At 37.7% G+C, this 14,523-nt stretch overlaps 1 protein-coding gene and 1 long non-coding RNA gene across 6 annotated transcripts; one reads left to right on the plus strand and one right to left on the minus strand.

Annotated features, from left to right (window-relative positions):
* Positions 1-4,015: 4,015 nt before the first annotated feature.
* LOC131328526 (uncharacterized) lies at positions 4,016-4,888 on the plus strand. The gene has a single exon (XM_058361463.1). It carries the CDS (start codon positions 4,016-4,018, stop codon positions 4,886-4,888), a length of 873 nt encoding a protein of 290 aa, XP_058217446.1.
* Positions 4,889-7,970: 3,082 nt separating this feature from the next.
* Positions 7,971-11,198, minus strand: LOC131329928 (uncharacterized). 5 transcript variants are annotated; one of them, XR_009200893.1, is made up of 6 exons: positions 11,177-11,193; positions 10,444-10,508; positions 9,946-10,051; positions 9,537-9,788; positions 9,145-9,333; positions 7,971-8,244 (listed from the first exon to the last, which is right to left on the minus strand). It is a non-coding gene; the product is annotated as an uncharacterized LOC131329928 (long non-coding RNA). The 5 variants fall into 5 exon arrangements; XR_009200889.1 differs by having other exon boundaries at positions 9,145-9,788; XR_009200891.1 differs by having other exon boundaries at positions 9,145-9,788; positions 9,868-10,051.
* Between the last annotated feature and the right edge of the window lie 3,325 nt (positions 11,199-14,523).

The following is a 14,523-nucleotide window of genomic DNA, read 5'->3' on the forward strand; positions in this document are numbered from 1 at the left end:
GTGCATGGACTATTTGGTAGTTAATCCTTTCTATCTCATGGTTTTTTTTTTTAAGGGATTACATGATGGACAAGTCTAATCCCAACTAATCCTTCCCTATCCCATGTTTGTTTTGAATCCCTCTTGACAAGAATTATCAGTTCAGTTGACTATATTGCCCCCAAACAATTTTCAAACCCACTCATTCTTATATAATCTGTTATATAATTTTTTAAACTAACCAACCATTCACATTGTGAATTTCACAGAATCTTCAAATACATTTTTTTTCTTTTTTTAAAAAAAGTATCACAATCACTGTAAATTATGATCAATGGCCGCCTAGGTGAGTTCCTGACACACAACTTTCCACTCTTTCAGACACTATAAATGATAAGCATAAGCATAAACCAATAAGCTAAATATAAAAAAGTCATTAGCAGGCGGGAGATAAAAGAGATGACGGTCCGGCAAGAGAGAGAGAGAGTGTGTACTTTCCAATCTGCATTGGCGACTGTCCGATAACCTTTCATCTGCTAGAGTTTGAATCGGCTTCATATTGCCACAGCTCTAGGGAGGCAACTGGTAAAAGGAGGAAGATAAAAGAGATTACGGTCTGTTGTTTTAACTAGATTTTAGGGCAACTATAGGGGTATTTTTGACAACTCTAACTTCTAATTCGGAGCCCCTTTAATCTCCGGACTAACTACCCCCTAGATTATATTGTCCAATTCAAAAAAGATTAATTACTAGTCCGGTTGGGATTATTAGTCCCTAGATAAAAGCTTACACAAACATGAGACTAATGGGGGTGGGGGGATTGATAATCCAATCCTTCCTCTAATCCCCCCAATCAAATAGGGCTGAAAAATATAAATACACATATGTACACATATCGCGTACATACGCGTTTTGGACTGGTTCCAAAAAAATGATCTGCGCCGCTTATTTTATTGAAAATAAAGTTTTTAGGGTAAAAAAACTCAATCCAACATTGGTAAAGATTTTCACAAAACATACAACTTTACTTTATAATCCAAGCCTAAATTATGAAGCAAAGTTAGATATTTGTTAATTCCTTCGTTGATATTGGATTCTGTATATTATCTACAAATTTGGCTTTAAAACTGAAACAGTAAGTTTTTTTTGTTTTTATTCAAAAAATATTTGTGTTTAATAATTTTGTGTCAAACTTTTGCGATTTATTGATTCGTCTTGGCGAGAAAAATCGGAAGAGTAAAAAGTTTTGATTAAAACTCATAATTTTTTTTAAAAAGATGAGAATAAGTAAAATAAGTTGACTTATTGACTTATTTTTGTCTTTATTCAAAAAAAAAAAAACAAAGGCGTAAATCTGTCCACATCGATAATTTGTGCATAGATTTTGTTGTGGGTCCACCACGGGTCCCATACAAACAATTTGAGCCCTTCATTAAATGTAAAACATTTTTTCAAGGGTCTTTATAAAAAATCAGTTCAATCCAATACCTATAAGTGCTTGATCTAATAATCTTACTTTTCATTATTCAAAAATTTGAATGAAAATTTAGATGATTAGATCGAGCATTTGTAGGTATTAGATTGAGCTACTTTTTAGAAAGACCCTTGAAAAAATATGGGGAAATTACAGAAACCCCACACGAACTACCATCCGGCCACACATTGCCCCCTTATACTACCAAATCCAACACTTAACCCCCTCTAACTACCAAAAACTGAAAACCCAACTAACTCTATTAACAGAAGTGATGAAGTTACCTTAATATCCCTCTTTCTTTTGCTGTGCAGTATATACACACACATATGTGGGACCAAATCCCCTTTACCTGTGGAAAAAAGTGGCACCAATATGGTCCCCCATTTCCCTCCACTTTCCTTAGTATATAAAGCAATAGTTGGCTCTTAACCCTAAATGTTCCTTGTCTGTTCTTGCTCCAGTCCAACTGAAAGGTATGTTCCTTTGTCCCTTTTTTTTTTTGTTTCTGAAAAGCTGACTTGAATACACTAGTATTCAATGATCTATAGAAGTGGTTGAGTATTAAATGATTAGAAAAGTGTGTGTAGTCAATTTTTGGGAGCATTTCTGTTTTTTTTTTTTTGTCTGATATGGTTCCAAAAGCAGTTACTCTTGTTTCTACCCACTGAAATCAATGGGAATGGTGAAGGATTGTCCCCTTTGTTTTTAAGTGTTTGACTTATATGGTTTATCTGATTCTTTAGCATTTATACTACTTTATTGATGAAATCCATGCTAAAGTGTACTTGTTTAATCTATAAATCTCATGTTTAGGATGACCGATCCAAGATTTGTGTTTGAGGTCCACAATGGGGCCAAGGTTGACTTTGTATGGGATGTGGACAAAGATTTGATGTCATACTTTGAGATGGTGCACATGATCAAGGACTTAGGTTATTTTGAAAAATGCAACATATATCACAAGCTTCCAGATTGTGATTTAGATGGTGGGTTGAGGGATATAAAAACTGATGGTGATGTTATGGACATGTTTGCTATTCATAATGATAAGGAGACTATAAGTATTTATGTGGTTAATCCAGTGATAGAAGAGGGTCAAGGTGCTGACTTGGTGAATTTAGAAGATGACATAATTGATTGTGATGACAATGAGAGTGAGACTGAGGGTGATGATGATGCAATCAGTCCTAAAAATAGTATTAGTGATAGTGATAGTGATAGTGATCTTGAGTACTTTGCAGATGGAGATGAGTTGGAAAGTGGTCACATTAGCACTGAGTTGGAGAGTGAGACATTTATGGGTCATTCTGAACTTGTGACATTGAAGGAAGGGGAGTGGAATGGTAGTGGGAATGGGTGTAACTACAGCTATAGAGAAGGTACATCACATGGAAAGGGGAAAGAAGTTGAGTTTGATGACATGGATAATCCAAATAATTCATCAGATGAAGAGGGTAAAGTTGAATTTACTGAATTTTTTGAGGATAGAGACATGGAAAGGCCAGACCTTGAGTTGGGTATGATATTTGCCAATGCTACGTTATTTAGGGCTGCACTTAGGAAGCATACCATCCAAAATGGGACTGAGTTTACCTTTGTAAAGAATGATGGTGATAGGGTGACAGCTGTTTGTTCCAATGGATGTGGATGGAGAGTCCATGCTAGTTACTTCTAAGACACCAAGTAATTTCAAATCAAAAGCTTAGTCAACCATCCATGTAGCTGCCCTAGACAATACAGGCTTAGGCATGCCAACTCTGCATGGTTAGCAAGAACATACATGGACAGGTTGATTGATGATCCCAATTGGAAGGTCAGTGCTTTGAGAAAGGCAACAAAGAGGGAGCATATGGTAGAGGTCACTGATGGTCAAGCCTATAGGGCTAAAAAAAGGGCACTAGAAGCAATTGAGGGCAACCATAGACAACAATATTGAAGGCTATGGGACCACTGTGAAATGATTAGGAGGCAAAACCATGGCTCAACTGCATTGTTGAGGGTGGAGAGGTCGCCACTTAGCACATCCCCTATCTTCCAAAAGATGTTTGTGGTGTATGCTGCACAATTAAGGGGTTTCTTAGTTGGTTGTAGACCTATAATTGGGCTTGATGGATGCCACTTGAAGGGCCCATTTGGTGGTCAACTTTTGAGTGCTATTGGGAAGGATGCCAATGAACAAATGTACCCATTAGCAGTGGCTGTGGTTGAAGCTGAGACTAAGGATAACTGGATGTGGTTTCTTGATAATCTGCTTGATGTAATAGGGAGACCTGAAGAGAAAGAATGAACCTTTATCTCAGATAGGCAGAAGGTATGTTATAAATTGTTGATATTATTTGGTTGTACTTGGTGTAAACTTTTATTTTTTTGCATAAATGTACTTGTTCCTTGACTGATTTGTTTTTTGCAGGGTTTGGTTGAGAGTTTCAATCAAATGTTGCCAAGTGTAAACCACAGACACATGTATGCCAACTTCAAGCTTCTCTATAAGGGAAAGACCTGAAAGACCTTCTATGGGCTGCTGCTCGTTCATACACTGTCCAAGAATGGGATGACAATATGCAGCAGATCAAAGCTATCAACAAAGAGGCATTTGAATGGTTGATGAAAGTGCCTGCCAATTTGTGGAGTAGATCAATGTTTAGCACAAGGCCTAAGTCTGACATGCTAGCAAATAACATCTTTGAATCATTTAATCAATACATAAAATATGCAAGGGATAAACCAATTATAATGATGATGGAGATGATCAGAAGGCAACTTATGAGCAGGCTTGAGGAGAAAAGAAGTTGGATTGCAACATGCAATAGAGTTATATGTCCCAAGATTCAATCAACTTTGGAGAAGCTGAAAGAGGAAACTCGATTATGGGAAGCAACATATGCTGGGAATGGGATATATGAGGTGAGAGATGGTATGATGACGCATGTTTCTGACTTGGCAAGGCATAGTTGCAGTTGTAGAAAGTGGGATGTCACTGGTATTCCATGCCCGCATGGGATTGCTGCTATAGTGAAAGACAAAAGGCAACCTGAGGCTTTTGTCCATGAATTTTTTCCCAAGGAATCATATGTGAGGTCTTATGCAGAAATTATTAACCCTATACCAGACCAAACCCAATGGGTGCACACCGACCTTGATGCAGTTATGGCTCCACCATTAAGAAGGCCATCTGGTAGGCCAAAAAAGCTAAGAAGGAGAGCTGTTGATGAGCCTAAGAATCCAAATGCAGTTAGGAGGACTCGCCAGTCTTTAAGGTGTAGCAATTGCCAAGAATTTGGTCATAACACAAGAAATTGCAACAAACAGAGGCAGAGGGAGAGGAAGAAAGAGGGGGACTTCAAACAGAGGAAGAGGAAGAGGGAGGGATTCAAGCACAGGAAGAGGCAGGGGGGATACAAGCATAGGAACAGACAGGGGAAATTCAACTAGAGGGGGAGATCAAGGGGTAGGGGGAGAGGAAGAGGACCAATTCTAGAAAATTCAAGGCCTAACCCTACTGCTGCTTCTGTAATAATTCTCCCTTTAACTTGTAGTGCATTATTCTTTATTGTTCCTTATTGTTCATTGTTCTGAAAGCTAAATTTTTCTAATTTGCAGATGCAAATGATGTCTACCACTTATGGAAATGAGCTTTCAAGGCCTAACACTACTGCTCTATAACTATTTCCTCTTTAACTTCTTGCTCATATGTTATTCTTCTAGAAATTGTTCTAAAATGTAGGTTTTTCCTTCATTTTATAGATGCAAAGGATGTCCACCAAACATGGCAATGTATACTTCTCAAGGGGAGATGGTGCTGACCCTTCACAAAGTTCATCAAACATGGCTCCAACACAAAGCTCAGTAATCACTCAATCATCTTCTCAAGTCTCTACTTCCACACCAAACTCTGCAATGGCACTTTATGGATATGCAGCATTTTAGTGCTTTGGCAAGTGTTGCGGAGCTTTTTGTGACCATGTATGGACTACATACTTGTTTTGATGTTTATGGCCATATCTAAGTATTAGGTATTTTGTTTTGATGGTTTCTGGACCTTTTATGTTGGCAATAGATGTTTTGCCATAGCTAAGTATGATGTAACTAAGTGCTGTATTTATATGCAGCCAGCATGTGGACCTGTCTATGGACCATTTGTGGACCTATTTTGATGTTTGCTGAACTAATTAAGTTGTAATGTTGCTGCTAATATATGCAGACATGTTATGGAACAGTTTATGGACCTGTTTTGTTTTTGTGCTATGCAAATGGATGTAATAGCCAAAGCTACTAATAGGTATTTTTGTAAATAACTGACCAAGGAATTTGGCTTTGGGCCCACTTGGGTTCGATCCGAAATGGCTCAACGGTCAGGACACATTGTCTTTAGCTATGTGCCGCGTGTTTTTTAGCCTTCTGAGGCCGTTTCGGCCTCAGAACGGGCGTTCGAACCGTTTTTGGTCTATTTTTGTTTCGCTTATAACTTTTCGTAGGAAACTCTGTTTCAGTCCGTTCTTTTTTCAAAAGTCCTGCTTTTCTCTCTATTTTATGGGTCTCTAATAATTTTAGTATGGTTATTTTATGCTTTCTAGGGTTAGAGTTTGCATCCTATATTCTATTGTTCGCCTCTGGGCTGAGGCAGTTGATTATTCACCACATATGCTTGTATGCTTGTGTATGCTTCTGTCAGGCGATCTCAAACAATGTATGCTTGTGTGCTATTCTGCATTGATTTTCAATTTTTTTTGACCTAGTCCAGCTACTGCTACTGCTATGGTTTTACTACCACAATTTGCAATGGTAGCTGCACACATTTGTTTCAGGAGTTGCTATGTTCTCTGCAGTTTTCCTTGCTATTTACAGTTCACTGGTGGCAGTTGCTAAAGCTTCATTACTGCTATGGTTCAGTCCGGATTCATATGGCATAGGTTGCTGTGGCTATTGTACCAGCCGATAATGATTCTATTTCCTGCTGCTCACTATTCAAGATTGCTCCATTTCAGTTAATTGGAATGGTGTTTTATTGTAGACATAACTAAATGAGAAGACTTTAAACATGAGAAGCCTGCGGGTCATTCACAATGCTTTTTAAGAAATTCACATGTTTCCACAACTAAGACAGAGCCAAACTTTTCATTGAATTTACTTTGAAATTGCAATACAACAGGGCTTTAAGGCAGAGGCAGAGCCAAGTCATTGCCTGAACTTCAAGCTTTGTACATGTACCAAAAAAAACAGAAAAAAACAACAAAGCAAACCAACTTCCAGTCCATTTTTCCCTCATTCCTAAACTCTTTTCTAGCATAGAACTCATGAATCTCCTTCTGCATAGCTTCAATCTTCATCTCAATTTCTTCATTGATGTTCATGGACCCTAAACTCTCACATTGTTGTTCTTCCACAGTCGTTAAATCCTTTGCATTTGTCAGAACTTTCATTTGCCCCAAATCACTCCTTTCTTGCCAAATAGAAGGCTCATACCAGCAGAAGAACCCACAATCTTCTTTTTTCGTCTATGAAAGAAAAGTTACAATAATGTCAATTTAGGGTTTCAAATCAAACAAAGAACAACTAAATTAGGGCAATGCAGCTCACCTTATACTTTGCACAACCGAAGAACCTTCGACCTGGGTTCTTTTGTGTGGTAGATTTTCTCAATGGTGATGGTTCTCCGCAGAAACACAAGATCCCAAAATCGGGATCATCTCTGCCATTGTCTCTCGAACGGGTTCCTTCCATCCAGAGAGAGGGAGTACCGAGTGAGCAACGAAGGGGGATTGAAGTACGTTGATCAGAGAGAGAGAGAGAGAGAGAGAGAGAGAGAGAAGAAAGCATAAAAGTTGTAGTTCAGAAAGACACTACAAGAAATCAGGCTTTTTGCGAGGACTATAATTCCTCGCAAAATCCGTTTTATTCCTCGCCAAAAGCCTTTTGCGAGGAAATTTCATTCGTCGTCAGTTCCTCGCAAATATGTAGTCTCCGATTCTCTTTTGCGAGGAATTTTTTTTCCCTCGCAAAAAAGTGTCTTTTGCGAGAAATTAGCTTTGTCGCAATTGAGTACACCATTTAGCAAGGAAAATAATTGGACGCTAATATTAAACAAATTAGTCGCCAAAGGTATACCGTTCCTTGCAAAAAATCTCTCATTTGCGACAAAGTATTTTCTCGCTAGAACAAAAAATCTTTTGGCGAGGAATAGGTTCCTCGCAAAAGACTATTTCTTTTGCCTAAATAGGTCTGGCTTTTTGCAAGGAAACTTTTCGTCGCAAAAAGTGATTTCTTTTAACAAGGAAGAAATACCTCGCCAAAGACGATTTCTATTGACAAACTAGTGAATACTTTTTGCAAGGAAACTTGCCCCTTGCAAAAAAGAAATTTCTTATAGCGAGGAAATTTTTTGGCAAAAAAATTTCTTTTTACTACAAACTAAATCATCACAAAAAATAGAAGTTGCTTGATGTTTTCTTTTTGCTTCACGTCATGATTTCAAAGGCATTATTCATCAAAACTCGGGCAATAGCATAACATTAACTTAAAACCAGTTCACATAAGTCAAACTATGGTATCTTAACCTTAGTCTTCTTCAATACCCAAAACAAAAGCCAAAACCCCCCGAACATAACATCAAGTATCAAAAGCAAGAACCACAATCCTTCTTCCAAAAACTAAAGACATCCTTCTTCCATATAGAAGTACCTAAAAATAAGACAAAAGGCAGCTTTGTCTTCCAAAACATCATTCATCTCATATCTCCTACTATATGGTATCTTCATCCATCAAATGATCACCATCGATTGTTGAGCAATCTGCATGTAACACAATAAAAAGCTTTACAAACCAATATGTCATCACTACTAAACATGAATATCCCTAGTAGCTAAGCGCATAGATTATGACTTAACCACGAGAAATCAAGCAGCAATAGAGTCCTTAAACAGATAACACTAACTATCTCTAAAACCCATCTCTTAACAATAGTCTAGGAACATAAGTTTAACAGCTGAGTTTGTGATTCAGCATATTTAAGGCTAAAATTAGTTGATGAGCTAGGAAAAACACGCAAAGGAACACAAGCAAACTGAGTTTCAGATATTAGTTTCCATTGGTACAATTGCTTTAAACTAACGATGGTTGACTAAACCACTTCATAGGGATCAAGGAGTGATTCAGTGAAACAAGTTCAGATATGGAAAGTAATGTTGTACCACCACTCAACTTGCAAAAAAGTTGTAAAGACTGATTGAGCGACCTCAATCGCTCAACAAGGATGAGCTAAAGCCATAAAAAGTGCAGCTTTGCCCACCCAAAAAAATGCTAACTTTCACACTTTCAGCATTTATACCATATTCTTTGCAACTAAAATTCAATTTCAGTATTCAAGAACGTAAGTTTAACAACTGTGTCTTAGTTTCTGCATATTTAAAACATAAATTAGTTGCGGGAAATGTTCTATCAAGGCAGAAAAACACCTCTATAATTGCTGAAATTATAGAGAATCATTCTAGCGACGTGGTGAATCCTAGGTTTTTTTCAATAATCCTTATACTTGCTACACTTTTCCTGCATTTTCACTAACCAATTAGGAGCATCACAACATCAAAGAAAGTCATGCTACATATTAGAATTTGTAGCAAGAGTTCGAGGCATGAAGATATTACCGGTACCTAACTATAGAGAATCATTCCAACTACCAATTTACCACATACCTCATAATCGGAGTCTTTCCATAAGTAAGACAAATATGCCCAATCTACCTCCTCTATACCTGTAGGGCAATTGACGTCTCCATTCTCAAATTTCTTCTTGAGACGGGATCGCATGTCACAATACCGCTTACCCATAGCTCGCAATATAGCTTTGTCTACATAAGTTGCTTTAGGAAAATCAAAATTTTCCTACATATCTCACAAATTCATCCAGTCAATTGCATACATGAAGATAGCGACTTAGATGTCAACTTAGACTCAAAACTGCATCAGAATATTATTACATACTCTCTTAACTAGTATCCAATTATTCTCAATTTCATATGAAAGGGCCAACAAATGTTATAACATACTACTCCGACAAATAACAAGGTCATGTTACTAATACTTACTCGAATGTGCAATACAGATATCCATTGCATCTCGGGGCAACTTCTCCCAAATTTTTGCCTATAAAGGAGCAAATTGCCGAACAATAACACCTATCTCTGTGGTGAACCTAGTCAAGTCATCATCATTTTCACTGGTTGGTTGTCCAAGTGTTCTAGAAAAGCCCAATTTCACCTTCTCTCCACACCCTCGAATCTGGGCTAGCGCTAAACCTTCAGTTTTCCCACATACGTTCTTTGTTACAGATGCATCTGCTGAAAAAATGGAACATAGATTCTCATAAAACTCAGCTAAATATTCTTGCAATCATAGTGGTGGTGTTAAAACATATACTAGGTGTCAATGATACATTTGGTTGCGCAGACTCTGATATATGTGGAACAGGAGATGAGTTTTGGGCTAGATCATTACTTGGCGTGGATGACACGGCAGGAGTAAGCACTGCTCTAGCAGTCACTCTGTGAGGTGTCATTCCTCGACCTCCTCGTCCTCGACCTCTAGCAGACATTTTTCTTATCTATAGGACAACAAAATAAATTAGCAAATACCAATCATCAAGCATGAATTGAACGAACATTAACTTCATTTAAGCATGAATTGAAAGAACATTAACTTCATTAAAAAAATGGGAAGGAAAAAAAAAACCCTGCACTCTAATTAATATAGCTTGTTAAAAAAAACATGACGAGAAGTGTAGCATAAAAAGAAGTAAAAAAAGGTTGAAATACATTTGAATATTTTAAGTGAGACTAAACAACATGCTTATCCAATGGGTGGCTAGCTCGTGAAGAGCTATAAATCATGAGAAGACCTATAAATCATGACACCAACCAAATGACTGATTCCTGAGAAGAACTATAAATCATGAGCAGCAGCACCACCTAAATATCAGAGAAAAAAGACAACAACCTCAAAGCAGTAGGAACAACGAATGCCACAAAAAACTTCGACCAGCTAGCACCGAAACACCACACCTAATCCAACAAACCAGCCACACCCCAAAATAAACACAGCAGTACGAGATAGGCATCAAAAATACAAAGGCAGCAAGAATGGTAAACAAAACCACCAAAAAGATAGCCAACCACAGCAACCTACTAGGCCAAAAAAGAACCAAATTCATAACCAAAAGCTCACGAAAATCCAACCAAACTGCTATGAACTACTAGTATTTTTGTCCTACTGGCATGTTTCTTTTTATTTTACAGAACCAATTGCCAATTAGAGCTATAAATTATTGGGTAACAGGTGTCAAAAGCCCTAAATTAAATTGAATACCTAAAGCAAGATTATAATGAGGACTCTAATTAGGGCTTGCTATGAACTAAATGACGGGGAGATCAAGAGAGAGAGAAAGTGTGTGTTACCAAGGTGATGAATTAAATTGAATAACAGAAACCAAGGCGATGAATTAAATTGAATAGCAGAAACCAAGGCGATGAAGTATTAATTTACTAGATTTCGTTAATTTGTAGAAAACGTATTTTAAGAAGAAAGAAACAAAACAATTCGGCTAATGGGTGAGTATATATTGTAAAACACAGAGATGCAAACAATGAAATAAGGGGTATATCGAAGGGAGGAGAGAGAGAGAGAGAGAGAGAGAGAGAGAGAGAGAGAGAGAGAGAGAGAGGAGGCTTACACTATGTTCCAGGTCCCTGAAGAGGCAGTAGATCGATACCTGAAGAGGCAGTAGATCGATAAGCCCTAGGTAGGTATGGCGGGAGATGGGAAGGGCGGGGAAAATTTTCTGGCGCCAGACTTGAAAATTTTCCAGCCCTAGGTAGCGGGAGATTGAAGTGTGTTGTGGAAGGGGAAATAGTGGGTCTTTATTAAATGGTGACGTATCCTATTTGCAATTAATTCACTACGGGACCAACTATTTGCAACCACAAATTTTTTGAACGTAGCCTGTTTATAATATGGTACACATTTCATTTGCATATGAAAACAGGCTACGTTCAGGAAATTTGTGGTTGCAAATAGTCCGGCCTTTCACAGCAGTGGAAGGAAAGAGGGGAAAGGAAATACTAACACATGAAACGGTGCCGGTTCTATGAACGGTGCAATTAGTTTTTTTTTTTTATCAGGAACGGTGCAGTTAGTGCGTCACGTCTGGATTCCTACTCAATTATCCGAACCATTCATCTTGCAAGACTCATCAAATTGAATCTCCACGTGAAAGTTCAAATTGATCGGACTTTACCAACTACCTCATCGAAATACTTTTATATAATAAAAAAAGGGAAATGATTTTGCCACACTATGTTTTGATAATGCCACACCCTGCAAGTGTATTTTTGCACCAAAAAATACACTTGCAGGGTGGCATTATCAAAAAAGGGTGTGGCAAAATCACTACCCTAAAAAAAATAGATTAGTCTAATTGGCATGACTAAACTATTCCAATGAGGTGGTTACGGGTGTCCGTTAAACTTCATTTTCGATAGGAATGATCTACTCTACAAGGTACAAAAGATAGACGTTTTTGATCACGAATAAACACCTCAAGTGGTGTTCGAGTGGCACATTATGAGACTTTAATACCTCTGAACGCATTAAATATCTTCCGATCAAGTAGTTGTTGATATCCGATGATCTCCGATTTAGGTGACACTGATTGAAATGGTAAAATATGACATTCTAACGATTTAGATCGCCCATTATAAGAATAGACTCAACAATGACCTTTAGAATCTATACGTTCAACTTACTTGATAGTAAACTAAGTCGTCTGCTGTAGGTGAATGTACAGTAGCCACGCAACTACAATACAACCATGACAATCAATACCGTTGATTTCCTTTAGCTTGTCGATTAAATCATTAACATGAATTTTTGGCTCGATCAGGTTTAGAAAACCCCTTCATCGGTATGCAAATTTGTCAATAAAATGAAATTTTTATGTTCGATCAAGTATCTAACGATACGTGCCCAACTTCATTCTTGGTACCAAAGTGATTATGTCCATATTACGTAAAAAATAGACGATTCTGATTGCAATAAAAGGCCTCATGTGGTGCACTATAGGACTTTAATTTTCTTGGACGCATTAATTTCTTTTTGCAGCAATGTCAATTCCTCGCAAAATGCTTTTAACTATTTGGGTGTACTAATTAGCCAAAAAAGGAAGTATAGGCTTGTAGAGACAATTTTACAATTTCCTCGCAAATAATCAACGTTTTTTGCGAGGAACACAATTCCCCACAAAAAGTAAGTAGAGGATTTTAGCGACCAATTCATTATGTCCTCGCAAATAACCAATGTTTTTGCGTGAAACTTAATTCCTCGCAAAATGTTTACAACTTTAGCGTCCAAATAAGTTTGAGACAAAAAATCACTACAGACTTTTGGCGACAATTTTTTGTTTTTCCTCGCAAATTCATTTTTCCCACCTAGATAAGAAATTCCCACTGCGTTTTTGGCGGCAACAATTAGCTAGGAATTTTGAAAATTTATCGCAAATACTCTTTGGCGACAAGGAAATAGCGAGGAAAATATGTCTTCCTCGCAATAAAACACCATTGGCGCACCGCCAGCGACCTTTAGCGAGGATACAGTAATTTCCTTGCCAATACTCTTCCTTTAGCGAGGAAATTGATGTCCTCGCTAAAAATCTCCACGCAAAAAGCATGATTTCTTGTAGTGAGAAGATCTCGATATCGATATATAAAAGGGGAGCTGATGGGGAGTTAAGGGCAAATTAGTCCAACACCTTAGTTCCGTACAAATCTTTAACAGATCACAAACAAAGTTAGTCGGGTTTTCAGTTTTTGGTAGTTAAAGGGGGTTAAGTGTTGGATTTGGTAGTATAATGGGGCAATGTGTGGCCGGGTGGTAGTTCGTGGGGGGTTTCTATAATTTCCCCAAAAAATATTTAACATATAATGAACGGCTCGGATCATTTGTGTAGGATCCGTAGTGAGCCCCACAATAAAATCTGTGCACAGATGCATGTATGTGTGGTTAGCAGGGTTCTAAAGTTAACAAAAAGTCTACACACATACAATCTGTGCATAGATTGTGCACAGATTTTATTGTGGGGCCCACCACGGATCTCACACAAATCATCCGACCCGTTCATTAAATGTAAATTTTTTTTCAAGGGTCCCCATAAAAAATAATCTCAATCCGATACCTATAGTTGCTAGATCCAATCATATAATTTTTCATTATCCGAAAATTTGAATGAAAAGTTAGATAGTTGGATGAAGCACCTATAGGTATCGGATTGAGTTTATTTTTTATGAGGACCCTTGAAAAAATGTTTTACATTTAATGAACGGCTTGGATGATTTGTGTGGGAGCCGTGGTGGGCCCCACAACGTTTTCTGTGCACAAATTGCTGTGTGTAGCAGAATTCTAAAGTTAAAGTGCCTATCACCTATCGAAGCAAAGACCCAATCAAACCCAAACCCAAACCCAAACCCAAACCCAGACACTCTCACTTCGTCTCTTTATCGATGCTAGGGTTTGAGATTCTTCTCTTCTAGTACTACGCGTGGTCTGGTGAGCAACAACAACCGAAATTTTATTCCTTTTTTTTCTTCCGATTCAGTAAGTTCTACTTCTTTTCTCCTCACTTTCTTTTAATTTCGTTCTGCTCTTACTGATCTTATTAGAAACCCTAAATTAAGCGGTGGTTTTTTTCCCAAAAAATTAGTGTTAAGTCCATTATGTGAACTACATAAGTGCACAAGTAGATCTATTAATTTTGTAAGGTCTCAAGTTCATTTTAGGGTACCGTAGAGTAGGGTAGGATATCCTAGGGTTTAGGCACATTCATGAGATTTTAGGATGCATTTTCCTATTATATAGTAGGGTACTCTAGGGCAAGGTAGATCACCCTAGCATAGGGAATACTTTTACAGGGTTTTAGGATGCATTTTCTTATTATAGAGTTTTTGTGGTTTAGGTACTTTCATAGGGTTTAGGGTATTAGGCACTTTCATAAGGTATCTTAGGGTCTAAGGTTTAGGTAGTGCGGAC

The sequence above is a fragment of the Rhododendron vialii genome, chromosome 6a (assembly GCF_030253575.1).
Source record: "Rhododendron vialii isolate Sample 1 chromosome 6a, ASM3025357v1".
Taxonomy (NCBI): domain Eukaryota; kingdom Viridiplantae; phylum Streptophyta; class Magnoliopsida; order Ericales; family Ericaceae; genus Rhododendron; species Rhododendron vialii.

Bases quoted from the DNA above. Each gene is read 5' to 3' on its own strand.
- LOC131328526 (XM_058361463.1), top strand. From the start codon at position 4,016: ATGCAGCAGATCAAAGCTATCAACAAAGAGGCATTTGAATGGTTGATG.